The 22,949-nt window shown below is 36.1% G+C and overlaps 1 protein-coding gene and 1 pseudogene across 4 annotated transcripts; both read left to right on the top strand.

Moving 5' to 3' along the window:
* Positions 1-252: 252 nt before the first annotated feature.
* On the top strand, positions 253-13,991 carry LOC140035170 (probable ubiquitin-like-specific protease 2B). 4 transcript variants are annotated; one of them, XM_072074986.1, is made up of 16 exons: positions 253-599; positions 1,953-2,047; positions 2,295-2,439; positions 2,557-2,591; positions 3,684-3,872; positions 3,986-4,061; positions 4,930-5,038; positions 5,699-5,773; positions 6,880-7,005; positions 8,130-8,330; positions 8,410-8,465; positions 8,544-8,637; positions 9,600-9,690; positions 10,920-11,033; positions 12,066-12,488; positions 13,235-13,991. In XM_072074986.1, exons 1-16 carry the CDS (start codon positions 389-391, stop codon positions 13,727-13,729), a joined length of 2,535 nt encoding a protein of 844 aa, XP_071931087.1. In that variant the 5' UTR covers positions 253-388; the 3' UTR covers positions 13,730-13,991. The 4 variants fall into 4 exon arrangements, with proteins under 4 accessions (XP_071931087.1, XP_071931086.1, XP_071931088.1 ...); XM_072074985.1 differs by having other exon boundaries at positions 1,953-2,152; XM_072074987.1 differs by lacking the exon at positions 253-599 and adding an exon at positions 667-1,097 and having other exon boundaries at positions 1,953-2,152.
* Positions 13,992-18,053: 4,062 nt separating this feature from the next.
* LOC140035862 (limonene synthase, chloroplastic-like) lies at positions 18,054-20,639 on the top strand (annotated as a pseudogene).
* The last annotated feature ends 2,310 nt before the right edge of the window (positions 20,640-22,949 follow it).

Raw genomic sequence — 22,949 nt, 5'->3', positions numbered from 1 at the left:
GGATAATGCGGGCCAAAAAAAAGATTGATTAGTAGTGGTTTTGCGGGGATATATGAACTAACTTTAGTGCTCATTTATGGATTTAGTATTTCGAGGATGAAACAAGGAAAAATACATACTATGTGTATCAATCTTCTAATGGAAGCAAATGGACGACATCCGTATATCCATTTGAATTGTTTCTTTCATAAATATAATCAATCTTCTACATAATATTTTTTTTAAAAATAAAATATTTCAAATAATTTACTATCCGAACATTAAAACCCTCGTTCAATTTCTAACGACCCAAACTTAAAGCCCTCGTTCACCTTGCTATTTTCTAACGTCCCAAAAGGAAGCGGAAAAAAGAAAAAATCTACTCTCCTCGGCAGTGATCACTTCTCCAATGGTGAAGCCGAGCAAGAGCAGCAGCAACAAAAGCAACAACAATTCAATCAACAAGAATAAATTATCGGTCTATGATTTCGACTGCGAAGACCATCAGGTCGAGAAGGATTCCCAAAAAATTCTGTCAAAATTCAAAACAAAAATCCCTAACTCCAACCAAAATAAATTCTCCTATTCTCCTGTCGATAAACACTGCTTCCTCCGATCCTGTACGTTCCCGGCCTAGACCATTGCCTTTTTTGGGTCATATATTTTATGATATATATCAATGTTTTCTGAAGAATTTTTTCTTTTGGAATTCGGATGTGGAGACATTATTGTTTTGATTCTTATCTGATTTTCTTTTCTTTCTTTCTTTTTTTTTTTTGGTGTTGACTTGTGTGGTAATATTTTGGTATACAATTTTGCTTGTGTCTAATGTAGTTACTGGAAAGCTCGTAAAAGGCTGGGCTCAGTAAAGCCCAAACTCACACGGGGGGTTTTTTCAGTGCAAATAAGTTTTTTAATTCATTTGCATTTCTCTGAACTTCGGGGAGGGGATTATTACTGGCAATTTTGAGGACAGCACGATGAGTCTATTTAAGCAATTAAATGCCATCAAGGATGATGTTATTATGCAGAAACTATTGGTGGAATTCATGTTAATGCCCTTTTTCTACAAATTAGGAGTGTATTCCCTTGGAGGTTCCAATCAAATCCCGAATCACGTAAGAGCATTTCCGTTACTCATCTCTAACCAAATTTTGATGCAACTCTATCACAACTAAACGTGCTTTGTTTGTATTCAATCGTGATGAAATGGAGTGAAGATGGACCATCTAGGAAATACAACAATGAGCTCTTCAAAGTATTGAAGCTCTCTATGGGAGAGACTAGAATGCTATTTTAGACTGTTGCTTATTAGTGTAGCTGTGAATGGTGTATTTTGTTGTATTTCCATGTTATGACATTGACTGACCAATATCATCTTAGAACAGCATCCGCGCATTTTCACCTTAAGTACTGAACCCACCAGCATGCTTTACGTGTCATAAGGGTTCATTATGAATCTAGAAAAGGGTTAATGTGGATTTAAGCTGTTCTAAGTACATAAAATAGTGCTTACCGGATCCGTGGTTAACTTGGACAAGAGTTATTAATTGGCTGCTTGATCAACTTAGACAAGGTTCGGAATGAAATGTTGTCATTCACAATTCTGTGATGTGAGATTACTTTTTGGTAAATTTTGAAGCTATATGCCACTGAGAATTTAATTAGCTAATAACTAAGGATCTAGGTGATGTAGAGAAGATTTTAGGGCTTGTGGTACATAAATGTTGGTTGTATACAAAACTCAGCATTTATCTTTTATTTTTGTAAACGCAAAATACTGAATGTGAGACTGTTCTTGATTTTTTTATCTTTTGCAAACATCAACTTTTTATTCAATTGCTTTGTCATTTTGTCTCTGTCTTTCCTCTAGTTTTAGCTCTAAAATCTCTGATTGTTTTTTTTTTTCTCTTTAATCTTTGAACTTATATGTATCAATGAATTGAACTCATTTCCTTACAATTTTGCTGTAGTTACCCAAGGAACTAAGACTATTGAAGAGAATTTTGAAATTAAGCCGGTGGATATTGACAGTTGCTTTGATGCCATGGGAGAGAGAATTTGTAAGGTGGATACATCTGTATCTGGTCGTTCAGATTATCAACTATTGGTTCATTCCAAGTGTGCTTTTCCTGGTGAAAGATACTGCACTTGGAAAGACAGAAAACCTGGAGTAAGAGTCAATGATAACAAACTTAAAAAATTTTCTCCCCGTCAAATTCTAGCTCATTGTATCTGTCTAAGTTATTTGGTTATTTGCACCGGAGCAATATTTCGACTAGATGTACATAACGCTCAGTTTATGACTCCTGCAGAATATACCACTTTTTGTAGATTCAGAGGATGAGCAAGGTAGTGATGAGGTTCTGCGTAATGAGCCTATCTGTCTAGATTCAGATGATGATCTCGGAAATAAATGTGTGTCATCAATTTCTTCCTCAGATTCTGCAGGAGATGAAGGTTTTGTTTCTTGAACTTTGGCATCTTCATGTTACTGCCTTTCAAACTCTTTTCTCAACTCAGAAACTAATTTTGCTTGTCTGCTACATGATTTTCCATGTGTTTATCCTATTGCAGGTTCATGTGAAGAGCAGCCACTGAATCATGACAGTGTAGGTTTCCTTTGATCCAACAAGAGAAAGTAAAATTCTGCTCCATTTAGTTTTACAAGAAGAAACTAAATTTGAAAAAGATTCACTACTTAGAATCTTTGGGTCGAGAAACAGTTGTTTTTCGAAAGCGGTGTTTTCTCCTTTGTGGAATAGGTTCTTATTGGCTAGCTTGCAACACTACTTTGTGGCTAAATCGATTATTATGATTGTTAGACGGTGCGTTTGAACGAGGTCAGTTAAGATGATCATCACGCTTGAATTGACTTTTGAATCTGTTGCTTGACGTGTCCAATTGGACCCCCTAATATTAGGTTCATAAAGCAGCCTTAATTACCCAAAGACTACTATATTCAAGTTTTTAAATTTTAATGAGTGTGAAAATTGTATTTTTGTTTTGACTTGATTATTTTTGAGCCTGAGTACAGATGGGATGAGGCTTCTATGATCTAAGGCAGAGAGTCAACCATGGTTTATCCTGATTCTATTACACGTAAATTTCAGGTTGAGCTAGACTTAGTTTGATTACCTACGCTGCAATCTCATATGAGCTTTTACAAAGCCAAATTCTTGAGTACGTAATAGCTTTCTTAGTGTTTCACCCCTGCCGAATAGTTCTCTTGAAATTGAGTTGAGTATGGAATGCATCAATTATGATATCTTTGACTTAACTCTATCATCTAGCAAGTTAATTGTAATATTCATCTATGTAAGAGCTTTTTCCTGGGCTAAGAAAAACTTTCTCCCTTTTTTCTTTTTTGCCAAGGTAACTAAATTGTTTAATCATATGAGTTTTACGCAATTTGTAACAGACGAGGGGTTTACTATGTAAAAGTTCTGAGAGAGTACTGACAGTACATAGTTTTTATTTAATGTGAATCCTTCATAACTTTGCAAATTGGTGATTGAGGCTGATAGGAATTACTTTTCTAGCATTACATTCATTTGCTCTTGTGCCCTTTGCAATTGTAGTTATGGTACATTGGAATTCACTTGATTTATGTTGTTGCCTCTTTTTTTATATTGTTTATTGCTGTGACCCCGTTTTCTCTTCTGATATTATCTACTTTTCAATTTTTTTTCCTTTATTTGCAGGAAGCAGCTGTCATTGTTAAACCTGATTGCATTATCTGGGGGCATATGCACTCTACTACTTCTCAGTTGACATTTTCTAGCAGATCCATTAAGCTAGAAGGGTCAACTCTTTTTGGAACAAAGAGATCTTTTCATTTTAACTGGTCGATTAATCATCTTGTAAAAATCAGTTCGCTCTGGTGTAGAGAAGTGAGTTGTAAATGGCCTTCCATTAAATGCAGTTTTGCTTTCTGTAAATCTGGAATTAAGAATCAGAAGGTCCTATCCTGTTTATCTCAGCTGTTTTTCTTTTTCAAATTTAGGTTGAAACTGCTATATTGGACCTCTATGTAAAATGTGAGGATGAAAATGCAGCTGAAATTGACAGCAGATTTCCAGGTTTTTGCCTTTTTATGAATTGCTTGCCTATTGATCATCTTTATTCTGTTTAGATGGTTGGCCTTCAGATTACAAGTTTATGATTATTTGATACAAAGTCATTCTTGCTTCGCTTTAAGAACTTCTGCTTATTCTGCTCCTTGTCTGTCTGTTTGATAAAATACGAGGTTAAATTGGATCAATTAAGCACAGTATATCTAGTTGTAAAAGGGCTTTGTTCCTTCTTTGTCAGAACTAAGAAAAGGGGGACTAAGATGTTTTCCACCCCCTTACCACTGCTTTTTGACTCATTTTTCCACGGGTTAGTGCATCCTCTGGGTCAGATATTCTCCATACATTTAGAAGTAAGTCCTTATTTCAAAAGATGAAAAATGAGCCTTTTGCAAGCACTCTGAAAATTTCAATCATCTCTATGCCTGCTTGCTGTACCTGTTTCTTTTTGTATTATGCGCTTAATGAGTGAGCTTACCGTGTATATTGAGGTGGAGTGGGTTTTAACAGTATTTGTTAATTTGAAATTAAGATTGTACTACTCAATTTGCATCCTTCAAACATCAAGAATTTTGGTTCTGTGTCTTTTCCCCTCTTGTGGTGGTCTAGAGAGCCCTGCTTCATCCTGCTGCTTGCTTTTTGCTGCTAAAGTTTTTCCTTTTAAGCAGAAATAATGAGGATGTCCATTTTGAAAGTTTATAGCTGGTACTTTGGAGAATGATTGGCATGTTGCATAGCAAAATGCTTGTCTGAGCATTTTGATTTCTATTTGTCCCTCATGTTCTATTCAATAATCATATTTGATATCTGCAAATTTTTTGGATGGTATTTCACTTGTTCATGATAATCTGTATTTTCCACGTCTGCAATTAAACAGGCATTGTGAAGTTAAAATTTGCTGTCAATGACCCTCAGTGGTCTGAGAAACAACAAACAATTGAATCTCTGGATGTGATATACAAGGCTTCTTGGTGTACTGTTGTAGAGTAAGTATGCTATGTTTGCCAGTTTATTCCTACAGTCATTTCCAGATTTTTGTTGGTTGCTGGGAGCTTTTGGTCTCTTTGCTTTAAGAAAAGGTCAAATTCTACTTACCTTTTAAGCACCCGTCTTCCTGGGCAAACTGGCTAAACTATAATGGTTTGCATTGGCATTTCTGAGCATATAGCTAGCTAGTTGCATCTTATTATTGAATTCAGCTTTAAATCATCTTCTCCCAACCCTGAGAATTGCACTAGGAGTTTGATGTAGGATTGTAATGGTTCTCAAAGCACATCTTCTGTCATGTGGTCTTGGCCTTTATATTGAATATGAGACAAGAAGTGCTTCCACGAATTAGTTGAAACATGACTTCCTTTAAGAAACTTTCTTACAAAAACATTATGCCTCTTTCTTTAGTGCCAACATAGTCACTGTTCGACACCTGGCTTCGTTTTTCCATTAATTTCACGTCTGTTCATCTTCAGGTCATATTCAAGGAATGTAGTTCAGTTGTACTGTATTGTCATTCATTTTATTCTTGTCATTCTGGAGTTCATGGATTCTCTAGGATATTGTTACTATGTTTACAGGATTCATTATTTTTAATTTTAAATCTGACACATGTTTCTTCCCCCCTCCCCCCCCCCCTCCTTTCAAACCCCCAGTATTGATCCTCTGCAGAATGAATTTCCTTGTCTTGAGCAGAAGTCGATGTCTTTTTCAAGGGATTGTTTTCCTAAGTAAGAGCCTATTTTCATCTTTAAATTGTTAATATATCTTACATCTCTTATTGATGAACAAAAACTTCTACCTGTTTTCTGTTCTATTAATTTAGATTTTAGTATTCTCGACTATTCTCATATAGTTGTGATGCTTTTAGTTTGTTCCATCTGATTGAATTGGTAGTTGATCACTATGCTATCCTAGTTTTAGATCATTTTAGAGGAATAAAATTCCCTGGTCCTCCGTTTGGTCTTTCAGTAGTTGTGAACTGCTTTAAGATGTCAGCATAACTTGGGGAAATAGACTGCGCTTCCCTTTATTGACTTTTCTGGATAGTTTCTCTTAGGTTAGTTTAGTAAACATCGGAAGCGTGCTCTTAAACTTGTCCTGTTGAGTGCTTAGCATCAAAGATTTTAGTAGAGTGTGCATAGTCAGAGCTTTACAAATGAGTGATCAGACATTTTGTGGCATCTGTTTTGAATTGATTGGTACTTTAGATTATGAAAGTAGAACTAAAGTCACATAAGAACTATATTTTTTATTTTGTTGCGCACAATCAAAAGCATGGCTTGATATACCATCCATGTTTTTTTCCCCTTCGTGTGAACTGTACTCCTACGTATTGGAATATATTTAGCATCTGTTTTTCTCTCTTGAGTTGTATGATACTAGTGGAAACTTATCAAGTGGATGATAATCAATTAGAAGCCATCTTTTTCTCAAATTTGTGTTTAATGTCTATTTCCCTTTGCAACTTAAGTTGCTCAGCTGTGTGCATTTTTGCGTTGGAATGTGCGAGAACCCTATGCATTCAACTAACATGGTTTTCTTATGGTAGTCAGTAGTGTGACTTCCTTATTCTTGTGGAAAATTTGGGATGAAACTTAAAATGGTCTTACCTGGTCTTTGATTAATTTTGGTTGTTGTTCATCAATTTGCTACATGACCTTTAGCATTAGATATGTTGGCGAAAGTTTTCCATTAAGATGCATCTGATACCAGTTAATATCTTTCATATGCATGTCAGCTATATATCAATTTGCTGTATTTTCTTTGGCACTGAAATTAAAGGTTTCACTCTGCTTATTATGTGTTGCTTGAATTTTTGTGGCTGCAACTCTAGTGACTTCTTTGAAGATATTATCTATCCACAAGGGGATCCAGATGCCGTTTTAATTAGCAAAAAAGATATTGACCTATTGCAGCCAGCTACTTTCATCAATGACACTATTATCGACTTTTATGTCAAGTAAGTTTTGAGTGAAAACTTCAATTTGGTTGTTCAATCTCCCCTTATCTATATGTATTTGGTTTTCTTTACTCATTTTTAGCACTGAGATTGATATCTAGGAATTCATGAATAACGTGGCTTGTTACTTGACAATGTCACACAACATTTTTTAGTGCTTATTATTGGGAAAAATATCAAACAGTTGGTAAAATAATTGGAAATGAATTTACAGATTAAAGCTTTTTGGAAAAACTAGTTGTTTATATCAATATAAAACAATAATTTCCAGTAATAAGGTAGTAACGTTTGGATATGTATTATGGACATTTTCACTGCTTAACTTTAATTTCTATAAGCTGTTGCTTGTCAGGATTTTCATAATATTTTTGGTTTGCCGACTAGCATATTTCTGAATCTATTTAGTCGCGTTAGAAGTTTCTTTTAAAGTAAAATCAGTTGCGTTTTGCTTACTGATTTAAGTCAAAAGTTGAATTGCTTTGGGAAATTAAGCTTTTTGAAAAGTTTTTGTTGGTAATGTGATTGATATGAGGGATTTGGTAGCAAGTATATGTTTGCTGAACTGTCTTGAGGCTAAGATGCATGTCAGGAAAACCAAGGCCTTAAAAGAGTTCTTTTGGACAAAGTCTGAAACAATCAATCTCTCAATTTGACAAAAACTGATAGTCATGCAATAGTGCAGCAGAATCTTAAATTGAGCACCTCTAACGGCAAAAGTGCGACCCTGGGCATGCGTAGAGAATGTACTCTCGTATTATAAGTGAGCGTCAGGCAGACTGCTAGGATGTTGCTGCAAAACTACGACTTGTATGACTATTTCCTTTTTCTCCCTGAGCTGATTTACTTGTACGAGGCTTTCATTTTTCAACATGACTGTGTTGCCTATAAACTTTATTGGAATGTTAGATGTCGATTACCTCGTAGAATTACCAGTATGTGCCGAGAACTTATGTTTCTTAATTTTGACGCTAATGATTATGTTTCTTAATTTTGACACTGATGACATCGACCATTCTACTAGTTGGTTGCATACAGTGATTGACAATATGATAAACAATTGGACTTTACTTCCTGTTTCGATGTTTTTGGAGAAGCAGAACCTGTAAAATATGACTTATTGGCAGATACCTTGAGCAGAAGATTGAACCAGAAGAGAAGCATAGATTCCATTTTTTCAACAGTTTTTTCTTTAGAAAGCTGGCTGATCTAGACAAAGACCGATCTACAGCTTGTGAAGGAAGAGCAGCGTTTCAACGTGTTCATAAGTGGACAAGAAAAGTGAATCTATTTGAAAAAGATTACTTATTTATTCCTGTAAACTTCAGGTCAGAAAGTAGTTATCAAACAATTTCAATGTTTATTATGTTAATGGTTTCTAAAACACATAACTTACCTTCATAGCAGTCTACATTGGAGTTTGATTGTTGTCTGTCACCCTGGCGAAGCGGCTTACTATAAAGGTACATTTCCTTTTCCCCCCTTCTTTTGGTTTGTGTTAATGCAGTTATCTCTAAGTCGATCGTTGAAAACTTTTATAGGTGAAGTGGTGGATAAGTCATCCAAAGTTCCATGTATTTTACACATGGACTCTATCAGAGGAATCCATAGAGGCCTCAAGAATCTTTTCCAAACGTAAGTTGGTTATAGTTATTGGGGAGCAATGACATGGTGTTGTTGATGTAAATGGACGGTCCCTCTGAGTGTGTAATGCATTATTGCGCATTCCAGATGTCCATTTTTATGCAATGCTCTAGGTCTCTAACTCAAGACTCCATCTTGCAGATTGTGGACACTGTTTTCCATTTAGGCTTCATGGTTGGGTTCATTTTCATTGTTCCCATCGTGATCTCCTTTTCTCTATCTGAGCAATGAATTACTCATTTTCACAAGAAGGAAGTTCCATATGTAAAATATTTTCAGCTAAAATTGTGATGAAAAAATAATTGGTTAATTAGCTGGCACTGAATACCCTCCAGTAGCCAAATGCCTATTTTTCTTCTTATTGCTTTTTTCGCCAGACTACCAACAGCCTGCTTTAATTATCAAATTTTGATGTGTAACAGGATCATGTACAAACCACCTGTGTGTATTGTTTAAATTGCAAAAGTCATTGTATTAACTAAATGACAATGCAATAAGTATCTGGTATGTTGCTTTATTAGGAATTTGGTCACTAAATTGGCAATAAGTATCTGGTAATAACTAAATGACAATGCAATAAGTATCTGTGTGTATTGTTTAAATTGCAAAAGTCATTGTAATAACTAAATGACAATGCAATGAGTATCTGGTTTGTTGCTTTATTAGGAATTTGGTCACTAAATTGGCAATGGGTATCTTTTTGACAGGAGAAGAGAAAAAGGAATTAGCCCACAGTTTTCATATTTTAAACTTCCAACAAGAAAATATGTCGAATATTTTAGAGATCAATGAAATCTTTGTATGGTTAAAGTTCTTCTGTCATGTTTGTGTAAACTATTTGGTTTACGTTCTGCCCCTATTTGTTTGTTTTAGATCGCTTTTGTGGTTGCATGTGTATGTCTGAGACTAAAGATTCGCAATTTTAATTTTTGTTCTCTTCAATGAAATTACAGTTACTTGTTGGAAGAGTGGAGAGAGAGGCACGTTGAGCTATCTGAAGAAGTTCCAACCAATTTTTTGAACTTACCATTTATCAGTCTGAAGGTTCTCTCTCTCTCTCTCTCTCTCGCACATTCTCTCATGTGCAGATACCTTCCTTTAGATTATATCATTAAATCCACAAAGAGGAATGAGAATCAGGATGATTGGGTGTACAGCCTGATTCTTATATTTCTTCTTCCTGATTACATAAGAAATTTGAAAGTCTTTCTTGAAAGTATCTTTTAGATGAAACTGAATTATTTTTCTTCTGAAGTATCTTTCTTGCATATTGTCTTTAATTAGAATTTTGTAACAGAAACGGCAAGTGAAGACTGTTTTTATGCTACATGCATATAGCTAAACATAATAGTGAATATGTCTGTGCTTGCACGTGCAAATGTGTGTGCCTATTTTTGATTATTCTTATAAGCATGTGTTTGCTGTTGATCTTGTTTGTTTCCTTGCTCCCACACCAATATTTATTATGTCCTTCCACCCTCACCAATATTTATTATCTCCTTGCACCCCACCAATTTTTATTACCTCCAGTAGCCAAAAACAACTGGATTTTTTCCTAAGTTTTCCTTTCTAGTTTGACTGCTCATGCATCTTTAGCTCTTCAATTCAGGTAAGGCGTTGGATGGATAAATTTCCTGATTATGGAATAACTTTTATCATGTAATGGGATGACTCAATGGTTTGTGATCTTTCTTATGCCTGCTCTTTGTGGACAGAAGGTCCTAGTCTTTGGCAATGATCAAAGATAAAGTCAAAGTCGCATGTCATTTCTTACTTTATGCTATAAACTTATCCAATGCTGAAAATTCAAAGAATATGGCTAAGAAAATTTATTACTCTGCCCTCCATGATGACTGTCTTGCTTTCTTTCTTACTCCAATTAGATAGTGATTACTTTCCTTTCTGGGAGTCTTTAATCTATAATATACTGCTTGCTTTTAGAAATTTTGTATAAAAACATCTCTTGATCTGAACTTATCCATAGAACTTGTGTTGAATTGAAATAAGTCATCTGATGTGTGAGGCAGGGAGTTTAGGATTTGTGAAATTGGAGTGCAATGGGGAAAGAAAGTGCACATAATTCAATTGGGTCAATTTTGTGTAGATTTTTGGTCAACTTTTTAACATTGTTTGCTAGAGTAGACATGTCTGGCTTGCCTTGAGGTTTCTCTTTTGGAATTTATTTTTGTTTTTCTTTTTGTTTTTCCTTGTTCCTTCCACATATTTTGTAGAGCATGTATCCTAGACAAAATTCTCATGGTGTTTTGGTTCAGCTGCCACAGCAGGAAAACTCATTTGATTGTGGTCTTTTCCTCCTTTATTATGTGGAACGCTTTCTGCAGCAAGCTCCAGTAAACTTCAATCCTAACACTGAAGCTTCTAACTTTGTGAGTTGTCCCTTTTTAAATATTTGATGCTGAATTTATGCCTCCCTTGTCTAAAATCAAATTGAAATGGGACCCTCAGTTTATTTTTTGAATTTTGTCATTTTGGTTGTTGTAATACTTAAGTTTATTCTTTGAACGGTGGATATTGCAGAAGTTGCTCAAATGGCCTCCATAGCCATTAATGACGTAAGAAATCAATTTGTACTTTCCAGTTGGAAGGGAAGAAACTGTATCAGTACCTTTAGTTGTTTCTGTACTCATTCTACTTCAAAAATTACTTTCTCTTTCTACAAAAACTCTTTCCTGATAATCAGTAATGGTGGATAACATCAAGCTAATTCTAATCTCTTCAAGTCTTTGGTGCGGTACCTGAGGAATTCTGTCTGTTACATTGAGTAACTTTTAAAAATTATGAGTATAATTCAAGGCATCAGGTAACTATTCTTCTAGCAGCAAGTCTATTTGATATGGAGCCACTGTTTAATAGTTAATCAGTTTTGTTGGCCTGACAAAATCTGATTACTGCTATTTTTAACTTCCAAGTATCGTCAGGTACATACCTGCGGACATATCATCAGTTTCCTCTAATTCTGTCTTCTGGTTCAACCGATTCTTTCAAAATGTGATGTCATAAGCTGTGGTCTCAGATTTCTTGTTTCTAAATTACCTTGTTTTAACATTACCTGCACAGTTGAGATTGTTCGCCGTTTTAAATTCGGTTACAGGTCCAGCGCTGCTGCATGTACATGAGCCTGTTTCTTTATTGTTTATATTCATATTAACTAGAGTGGCGTTGTTAGTCCTCTTGGCTATATAGAATTTGAAGTCAACAGATATATGAGTGCAACACTTCAGATTTTGGGTTCAGTTACACCCTTGCAAATTTAAAGAAGTGGTTAATGTTTTCAAGATCCCTTAATTCCCTTGCTGCCTTATCCTTAATTTTTCTGTTTTAGCAGTTAAATCTATTTCCAAAAATTCTTAATCTGTTTCTTTGATCTGGAGAGTTATTTTATCTGTTCATTTTTTCAGCTCAACAAGGAATGGTTCCATCCTGCAGAAGCTTCTAGCAGACGTGATTACATCAAAAAACTAATCTACAAAGTTTCCAATGACAATGCTCATAAAAATTCTGCAGTTGCCAATGAACCTCAATATTCTTCACATTATATGGTTGAGGGAGAAGTTAGTGATGAATCTCTTCTGGAAACGTGTGATGGGAAAGAAGCATGCAGGGGTGGTTACTCTGCTCCACATGCTGATGAAGAGACTCCTGAAACATCACAGGCAGCAAATCCTATGGAATATCTGCAGCCTTTAGGTCGACCAAATTTTATTCGTGGGGATATTTTGGGTGAAGGACATACAGCAGGGTCTGTTGCAAAGCAAACTCATCAATTTCATGGGAAATCAGAACCACATGATCAGATCTGCAATAACATGTCACCGATAGAGGTAAATGATTTTAGTTATGATAACGTGCATTTCTTCTACTTAAAAAAGGACGAGCTCTGCATGCTGCAAAATGAAGCTTTAAAACTGCGAGGCGGTTACACAAATTGATGCTTGATAAACTCATTAAAAGACAATACAGCTGGGCTGTTGTGCGTGATTTAAGAAAAGAATGGTGTAAATGATTTTGGCTTGATTCAATGCATACTAGACTGAAGAATGGTCTTGTATATAGGGTAGGTTTTAGTATCGTAGTTGAAAATTGGATTAACAACCGAAAAGCGCCTAGTTTGCGGTTGGTTTTTTATAACTGATTTTTCTATTATGTGAACCAAACACATCTTTTTTGGCTGTAAATTAGTCCCTTAAAAGCATATGCTAAGGCTTGGTTGATATTGTATCCTTTTCTATCATGTTCTTTCGTTGTTTTATTCCCCTTTTGTAATTTAGAGGATAGGCAAGAGGCCACTGACGGGCTCTGTCATTTTCATTTGTCCCGCCTGCTGGGGTGGTGGTGGTGAGATGGAGAGAAATGGATTATGTGCCTTGAATGATTAAGATTAACCGGGTCAATCACAAGTTCATTAATGTGCTGCTGCCATAGCCAGAGGGCAAGCAAGTAGTTTGTTCAAGTTGACTGGTTGAGGACCTGGTCATAATCTTATGCATATAACCTTGACACCATGTCGCAACTAAGAAATACTGCAGTGCCAACTTTCAGTCTCTTAGCATTCTTATTTTGGAAGCAGGAAGAGGAAGCACCTTGGGAGCAAACAGCATCAGTGGACAGGCAAGCAGTTGCCAGTGTCAAGCAAATTTCTATGCATCTTGATTACGAGGATGTGGAAATTTTGGATGTCAAGTCCCTAAATTCATTAGAGATGCAGGACGAAGAAGCTGTTGTCCCGAGGGTGCTACATGTTCTAGATTCTGAAGCTAGGGACAAAAAGAATGATACTTCTTCAATGTCAAGAGAGGAACTTGATTGCTGTGTTGTTGAAGATTCTGTGGAGGAAAATGGGAGGTTTGATACCAATGATAACGAAAATCCTCTTTCCTGTGAAGCCACAACTGTGGCCTTTTACGATCTGGAGGTAGAATCTCCCAGTAATACAAACATCAAAGCTAATCCCAGCAAGGCGGTTGCTGCATCAGAAGAAGAGCGGGACATAGAAAGTGTGAATGTTCTTACGAGTAGTTATAGAAGACGCGGAAGAATTCTGTCAAAATATTCACATTGTTGAAATGCAATCTAAGTATTTTGGTGGCCCGAGTATTCTTGGTTTACCCGGTTTTGAAAGGCTAAGTAGGCTTACCTGCGGTCTCGTCCTGAATTCAGAAGAATGGTCATATCATATCATAAGAGGTTTATCGTCGCTATAGTTTTTGACAAACTTCTTGCTTTAGCTTTTTGGGATATGAGCCATTGTTTTGAGCTGTATATATGTGTAAATACATGGATATCTCAATTATCAAATGGTGAGATCTGTAGTGTGCATTGGTTTATATGCATCCTATAAATCTACAAGCATTAACCTCAAATTAGGTCAAATTTAGATGAGTGCTCGGTTCATATTAGGTCAAGCACAAAATCTGGAAAATTGGCTAGGGGACAGAATGTTAGACTCCCTGGTGACAAATTAGGTCAAATCTGAATCCTGCTTGTTTAATCTGGGGCATGTGAAACATTGCATTAATTTGAGCTAGAGGTGGGGTTTGATTCCTTTTAGCTCTCGTTCGAAAATAAAATCTAATTAGGTCCTATTTATAAGTAGGGTAAAAGTACTATTAGTGCTATTAAATATTGTTAGTGCTATTGTTGAAAAAAAACAGGAAGGAAATTAAATTCTGAATACCAAACCTATGCAATGCTGTAGAACCCTGTCTCATTGTACCAAAGTCCTAGAAACCTACAAATTAGAGGTGGCAATTTGGATTGAGATCCATTTATCCATTCATATAATCCATAATTAAATGGATTTGGATTATCCATTTATAGTATTGGTTTTAAATGGTTGATCAAAATAAAATCATTAAATTAAATGGATTTATATGAATTATCCACAAAAACATATATCCATTTATTTAATAATCATGTTTCAGTCTTGTGCTATTGTGGCATGCATTTAAGGAAATGCTTTCATGATGAAAGTTTCATCTGATGTTGAGATCCGAGAGGGATCACCCTTGCTGTTAGGCCAAGTGCTGTACCTGATCTGACTGGCAAGGCGCTGGACTCCCCTTAAGCAGGGTCTCGGGTTCAAGTCTTGTGAATGGAGAAACAGGTGCTGGGAGAGCTTACGCCTCTTATGGGGTGCAACTTGGCTCAACTCTAGATTAGTCAGGGCCCAAAGTGGCTATTGCATACCGAGGGATCTAATAAAAAAAAAATTACCAAAATATTTAAATGAATTATAAATGGATAATTGATTTTTATTTAATCCATTTAGATCCATCCATCTAGATCCATTTATTAAATGGATCGGATAAATTTCATTCACCATCTATTAAGTCAAAATCAATTATATCTATATTGCCACCTCTACTACAACTGCAAAACTCTAATATCCTAAAACCTGAATCTCATCTGTCTTCTGTAATATATTATGCTTCATCTCATGATACCAGCTTATCTCATCCTAATTATCCTGGCATTCAATAGCAATAACAAAAGTATGTTTTGACTTATTATGTTAGTTTTGAATCTACCATATCCCAAAAACTAGCGTATATACAGGTGTGTGCATGTCTCTGCTGTGCATCTGTTTTGATGCCTTGGCGTGCGCGGCTGGTAGGAACAGGGATAGCATTTCATGTCCTGATTGATGCGGTCTGAATTGCGTCGGTGAGCTTAATTATCTTTTTTTTTTTTGGTGTGTTTTTGATCCGTGGGAAAATTGTTTACCTACTGCATCTACCATTTAGGGTCTCAAAAAATTTGTCTGCTTTGATCATAGAAGACATCGGGCCGTTTGTTTGTTTCCCAGAAACACGATCGCTCGCCCATACTCATTGGAAAGTTTTATCCAGAAGCCTGCATAATCAGAAACATCTTCATCGCGGACATGTCTAACAGATTGATTACTGTGCACAATAAATCTGTGGATTGCAAATGTTGTATGCCAGCCAGCTATATATCCCCACAGTTCCCTATTTGGTTTTATAGTGTATTTTTTTTTGTCAGAAGTGACAAGAATAATTTCTAACCTTAAACCCACAGTAATACCAAAAGCCGGTAACTTCTGGTACCACTGAGGAGACTATAAACTACACTCACACACTCAACTCAAACGATGTGGGATACGGGGAAGGGAATAAGGGGACTAACCCACTCACTCTGTTTTTTAACTCTATCACTGATCTTGGTTCTTTTTTATCAGAAGTGACAAGAAATTTCTAACTTTAAACCCACAGTAATCCCAAAAGCCAGTAACTTCTGGTACCACTGAGGAGATTATAAACTACACTCACACACCCAACTCAAACGATGTGGGACACGGGGAAGGGTGGTTTTATAGTGTATTCATTTTGCTCTTTTGGGGGAACCGACATAGACAATCAAGTGGACCAAAAACTCTAGTACGCTTAACAAAATCGTATCTGGTGTCACTAACATGAATCCAAGTTTATTTATAAACAAAAGTCTTGTTGGTTGTTGTATTGATGCCAGTGGGATGTAAAGGGGATACTCCTGAAACATGTGTTTTTTTTTTTTTTGGGGGTAAGAGAATCATGTGTTTTCAGGAATCAATTCAGGGCCAAAGAACACATACAAACCTGAAAGAACACATACAATGATACAAACATGAAAGACGAGTTGATTGCAGATATTTTTTTTCAACAAAGCATGAGCAATCGTCAAAATAATATATGGTTTGTTTCATTAAACAAATTTAATGCAATGCAGTACTGGTTACCAATTTGTTTTTCTATTTAGACTTTATTATCGAACTTTACTAGCCATTCCTAGCTGGCATAAACAATCAAGGATGACAAATGCAAAATTTTTTGTCCTCTATCTGATATTTTTGGTTAATTATCCCTTTATTTCATAACTGGCAGTTGGTGCTGAGCATGGTTGGCAATATCGGCTGATACCATGGTTGGCAATATCGGCTGATACCGATACGTATCAGCCGAGTCGTAACCAAAACGGAGGAGATCAGTACGATACTGATCTTTGAATCGCGGACATTATCATATCCGTAGCGACTCACTCTAACTCAGACGATATTGGCCAATTCGAATTCATAATATATGGTATCGGCCGATATATCCGAATCCACTCGGAGTCGACACGGATATTTTTTCAAATTATTCATTTTTTGGTATTTTTTTAATTTTAGTAATTTTTTCAGATTTTTTGAAAACTTTCATTTGCTATGATGTGCGTATTATCCAATATTCAACTGATATGTCGCAACGGATGTGGAATAACCAAGACCGCGATATGATCGCGATCCACGACAGTGAACCATGGTGCTGAGAAAAAATTCTTTTAACTTTTCCCCTCCTTCAAGAGAGTCTCTAATTCTTACCTTGCGAAAGGAGGAATTGAGAAGGTTTACATAGTGGAATTAGAAGCTCTATAAGTAATTATTTGGTTAATGTCGCTGCCAAGAATATGCAAAAACTTTAAAATTAGACAGCTAACATTTGGCTACATAATTTTATGGACCAGTTCGGTTGCAACTTTAATTACGACTACCTCTCGGTTGTGCTCAAAATAAATATCTTTACAAATAAGGTTGAATATTTTTCTAATCTATTCGGAAGCTCCATTTTTGCAGCATTTCTAGCGATCTTGTTCATGTAAAAGAAATGCCGACTGCCAAAAAAAAAAAAAAAAAAGAATTTAAGAAGCCCTTTGAGTTCCAAAATCTTAAGAGGGAGGGAGAGTTATGGTGTGCGTTAGAAAAGCTTTCGAGTACGCAATTAGAAGTTTCTTCTGAACCTTTCCCAAGGAATAGCTGGGGTGGTTTAAACTTTAAAAGACTGAAACCTATAAAAACTTGTTTGGCTTACCAATCTAAGCAGAACATCCATTCAGCAGTAAGCTTGTTGTCGCTTTTGTCACAATTATAAATAGGTAGTCCATCTGCCATGTACCAATACCACACGTAACTAGTGTGATTAATGTGTTACTGGTAGGGCTGCAAACAAGTCGAGTTGAGTTTTGAGCTAATCGATTTGAGCCTCGACTAAGTTTTACCAAACTCAAGTTTGAGCTGGAGCTCGACGAGCTGGTAATTTTCAAGCTCGAGCTCGAAAAAAATAAAAAAAATAATTATTTTATTTTTTTAAAAATAAATAAAATAATATATTTTTCTTAATAAATAATAAAATATTAAGAATATATACGTAATTTTACTATGAAAATAAAAAATAAAAAAATATATATAATATACGTAATTTTATTATTAAATAAAAAAATATATATATATACTTAAACTCGCGAGTCTAACGAGTTTAATATTCTGACGCTCGAGCTTGACTCGAGCCGCTCGCGAGCGACTCGATTCGTTTGCAGCCCTAGTTACTGGGATCATTACTAGCGTAGAAAATTCAATGGCGATCATCAACTTGCCGGTTCCCACCAATTCTTCCACCCGTCTTTGGGAAGTTAATAAACATAACCATCTCAGGTCCTGTCTCCCTTCCGGGCGAGCTACGTTCACTACTCTTAGTGCTGCAGCCATGAGAAGTGCAAATATGGCAGCGGCTAACGTCCGAGAGCAAAGTGGTCAGAAGCAGCAGCTCATTAATAGACGCTCAGGGAACTAGGAAGCTCCACTCTGGGAATTCGATTACATTCAGTCATTGAAAAATGAATATGCGGTACTGATCATCTTTCCATTAATTATATCTATATATATTGCTCGTAACTTGTGAACAGAATTTTGGTTGTTGAAACAATAATATATGTGAAATGAAGGGTGATATTTACGTCAGTCGGGCTAATGAGTTGAAGGAGCAAGTGAAGATGATGCTTGACGAGGGAGATATGAAGCTGCTGGATTGCATGGAGCTTGTCGACGGGTTGGAAAGGCTAGGACTGGCTTATCACTTTGAGGGTCGAATCAACAGACTATTAATCAGCGCGTACAAAGCTATTCATGAAGGCAATCATCAAAGAAACAAAGAGGATTTGTATGCGGCTGCTCTTGAATTTAGAATCTTCAGGCAAAATGGTTTTAACGTCCCTCAAGGTCCTTGAATATATATCATATGTTATTTGTTAGTTATTTCTTGTCCGTGTCTCTTTCTCTCTTTTTTTTTTCCTCTGTATTGTATTTATTATATATCTTAATAAATGGTCGCAGATATATTCAATGATTTCATAACTGAGGATGGTGAATTTGATGAAAGCCTTTCTGAGGATATAATGGGAATGCTAAGTTTGTATGAAGCATCTTTCCTGTCGTTGGAAGGTGAAGGCACCCTGGATTTGGCAAGGGAATTCACAACTAAGCACCTCAATAATTATCTAGGCAAGGAAAATACTGATCAAAATCTCAGGATTTTAGTGTACCATGCACTAGAGCTTCCCCTGAGGTGGAGAGTGCCGAGGATAGAAGCTAGGTGGTACATCGATGCATACGAGAGAAGTCCCAACATGAATCCTACTCTACTTGAGCTTGCAAAAATAGACTTCAACATTGTTCAAGCAATACATCAGCAGGACCTAAAACATGTGTCCTGGTAATTGGGGTTCGATTTTATAAATATTAGTGCTTGCATAGATTTATGATGGCATCTTGAGCTGAGTACGTATTATTTTGTGTATGTGTGTAACTCATCCAGTTTAATTTCTTGTTGCGTGTAAAAAGGTGGTGGAATAACATACGAATCGCGGAAAAGTTGACATTTATCAGGGACAGGATAGTGGAGAATTTCTTTTGGACAATAGGAGTTGTCTTCGAGCCTCAGTACGGAAGTTGTCGAAGAATGCTGGCCAAGGCCCTTGTTTTGATTACAATGATAGATGACATATATGATGTTTATGGAACTTTGGATGAATTGGAACTCTTTACTGATGCAGTTGATAGGTAAGCAAATTAATAATAGCCAAGTACTTATTATAAAAAAAAAAACTAGCCATACTTTTCATCAATGTTCAGGTGGGATGTCAAAGCCATAGATCAACTTCCAGACTACATGAGAGTTGGATATCTTGGGTTTTTCAATTCCATCAACGAGATGGCCTATGACGCTCTCAAAGAGCAAGGCGTACATATAGTGGAATACCTAAGAAAAGTGGTGCCTATCTGAAAAATTGTGTGTTTAATTTGCTCGTAATTACGGGAAAAATTAAAAATTGTGGTTTCTCTTTAAATGTTGCTAATTAAGTTTATTCGTCTCATGTTTATCACTTCAATTGTCCTTAATTACCAGTGGGCAGATGTGTGTAAAGCATACTTACGAGAGGCAAAATGGTACTACGCTGGATACACACCAACAGTGGAGGAATACCTGGAAAATGCATGGGTTTCAATATCGGTTCCGGTAATGTTAATGCATGCTTATGCAGGGGTTACCAATCCCATGAATAAGGAAGCCATGGATCTCCTTGACACCCACGATATCGTTCGCTGGTCTTCATATCTTCTACGACTTGCAGATGATTTAGGCACATCACCAGTGAGTCTTGAGATTCTCTGCATGTCGTATATAATCAAGGAATATTCTAGTAGCTAGCGTACAGTAATGCTTAATTACATATGTATAACATTCTTGTTTTCCTATGTTTAATTACCTCCTCAAAACCTGGCTAGCATTATCACTTGAAATAGAATTAGCGAAGATTTTGGTTTTTCATTTGTTGGACTCATTGTACGTCCGTTGAACTAGGGGGAGATGAAAAGAGGTGATGTCCCGAAATTGGTGCAATGCTACATGAAGGAAGCAGGTTGTTCAGAAGAAGAGTCGAGGGAACATGTGTGGTTTTTGCTGAGGGAGACGTGGAAGAAGATGAACAAGGATAGTGAATGGGCTGAATCGCCTTTTTCCAAGACTTTTGTTACAGCTGCAAAGAACTTTGGAAGAGTGGCCCTGGTGATGTACCAATACGGAGATGGGCATGGCCTTAATTCCAATCCTGAGGCTAAGGATCGCATCTTGGCATCACTCTTCTCCCCACTTCCACCTGCATAGAGAATGGGCTGAATCACGTACCCTGTTGATGATCATGAATTTGGAAGTAAATGGTTAAACCTTTGTTTCTCTCCCAGATATCTATCTGTATTGAAGAAGAATCAATTCTATATTTGGATTCTATATTTGGATAAAGTTTGTCCGCATAATAATCGGAGTGTTTTCTTGTTGTACCTGAAATTCTGTATTATTGAGCTTAAGTTACACTAGTATATGCTATGAATGGACCAGGTGCGTTTCATCGCTAGTGTCATTTCAAAATTATTTTCAGGCCCAGGCACCCAACATCGATGTTAATGAGTGGAGCTGATGAGTGTCAAGCCACCATAAATAAAATTATTAAAGGGGTGTTTGTGGTGGTGGGGGGGGGGGGTTGGAAAATTAAAATTTTAAAAATCATTTTAACTAAATAAAATCAAACGAAAGAAAATTTAAATTAATTCAATAATAAGCAAACTCTAACCAAGGACAAAACTCCGACAGTGGTTCGTACAACTGTTCATTAATGCAATAATAGTCTCATTTATTCGTTAATAAACATGTAATAATTACCAAATATGCGATCACAATATGCGAAATAAAAAGATAATTGAAAAATATATTTACAAAAAACGTAGACATTTTTCTACCAAAAATCACAATTCCTAAATTTGCTAATTACAAAAACTGGACTTGATTGGGTTGGAGGTGGGGTGCATGGTGTAGGGGTTCAGGTGCACTTAGCATGAGTTACATTGACACATGCATGCAGGAATACTTCCTGTGAGTAACTCCTGTCCCGGCGGTTAGATTTTCTTTATGCTAGTGTTGACAAATGCCGTACAAGTTGCACTTGGGATTCTCAATGACATGTTTTCTATGCCAATTTAATGTCATCTATAGTATTGTGCCAAGTATCGTGTTATTATTTACACTTGTGTTAAACCAAATCAAGTTGAATTATTAGAAAATTAAAGTGTAAATAATAACAAGATACTTGACGCAATACTATAGGTGACATTAGGTTGGCATAGAAAACATACCATCGAGGCTCTCAAGCGTACAAGTTGGTATGTTGAGAGAAAACCCGAACAGCAGTAGCTGTATGTCACTTTTAAGATAAATGATATTCCTCCGAGAATTTCGTTAGTTGAATCCATGGAACTTTCTAATATCTCATGTCTATAGGCCATATAAGAAAAACTTAATTGGCCACGTAATTCCAAATACGGGTTTACTTTACAGATTGAAGAAAACAATTTTATCCTCCTGCAAAAAAAAAAAAAAAAAAATGATGGTCAACAAGAATGCAACATTTACAGATTACTTGCAAAATCCCATCAATGCAAACCTATCGAGTGGGCCCCAGCAAAACGACCCAGTCAATCCCAAAGCCCGATTAACCATATGGTGCACTGAAATGGTGGGATGCATGAAAGTATTTAGGATTGCAAACCAACTGAGTGGTTCGTAACCGGCTTTTAAGTTTTAAGTTGAACTATTGACTCGTTGAAGCCCGGAAAGTGTCTGGTAGTAGAACAATTGATTAAACATAAGGTCAATTAAACTTCAATAAATTGTAAATGAGATGATAGGCTTCAGTGACTTGCAAACTGGATTAGGGCTGCAAACGAGTCGAGTCGAGTCGAGTCGAGTTTTGAGCTAATCGAGCTGAGTCTCGAGCTCGACGAGCCGGCAAATTTCGAACTCGAACTTGACTCGAATCAAGTCGAGCCAAGTTCGAACTCGAAAAAAATAAAAAATAATTATTTTATTTTTAAAAAAATAAGTAAAATAATATTTTTTTCTTAATAAATAATAAAATATTAAGGATATATACATAATTTTACTATGAAAATAAAAAATAAAATATATATAATATATGTAATTTTATTATTAAATAAAAATAAAAATTAAAATATATATATATATATATATATATATATATATACTCAAATTCGCGAGCCGGCTCGCAAGCTAACGAGCTTAATATTCTGAGCTCGAACTTGACTCGAGCGAAATAAATTAAAGTGAATCGATTCGTTTGCAGCCCTATTGGATACAATTACTAATTTTCCTATTCACTTTAATTTATTTATAATGAAGTGGACAGGAAAAGGACATGCCGGCGGCACAGTGAGTGAGGAGCATTAACTGTTAAAAGTTTGGACAAAAAGTATCTATCAGTGTTTGAGACGAAAGGAATCTATTCTAGACAGTAGGCATGGACTTCTAAAATAACCGGTCCTGATTGAATAATGCAGTGTAAAGAGCAATATAACCGGTATAGATACAATTACATAGTGCAGCGTAAAGAGCAATATAACAACA

Source organism: Coffea arabica, chromosome 2c (genome assembly GCF_036785885.1).
Source record: "Coffea arabica cultivar ET-39 chromosome 2c, Coffea Arabica ET-39 HiFi, whole genome shotgun sequence".
In the NCBI taxonomy this organism is placed as follows: Eukaryota; Viridiplantae; Streptophyta; class Magnoliopsida; order Gentianales; family Rubiaceae; genus Coffea; species Coffea arabica.
This window is presented reverse-complemented; position numbering and strand designations above follow the sequence as displayed.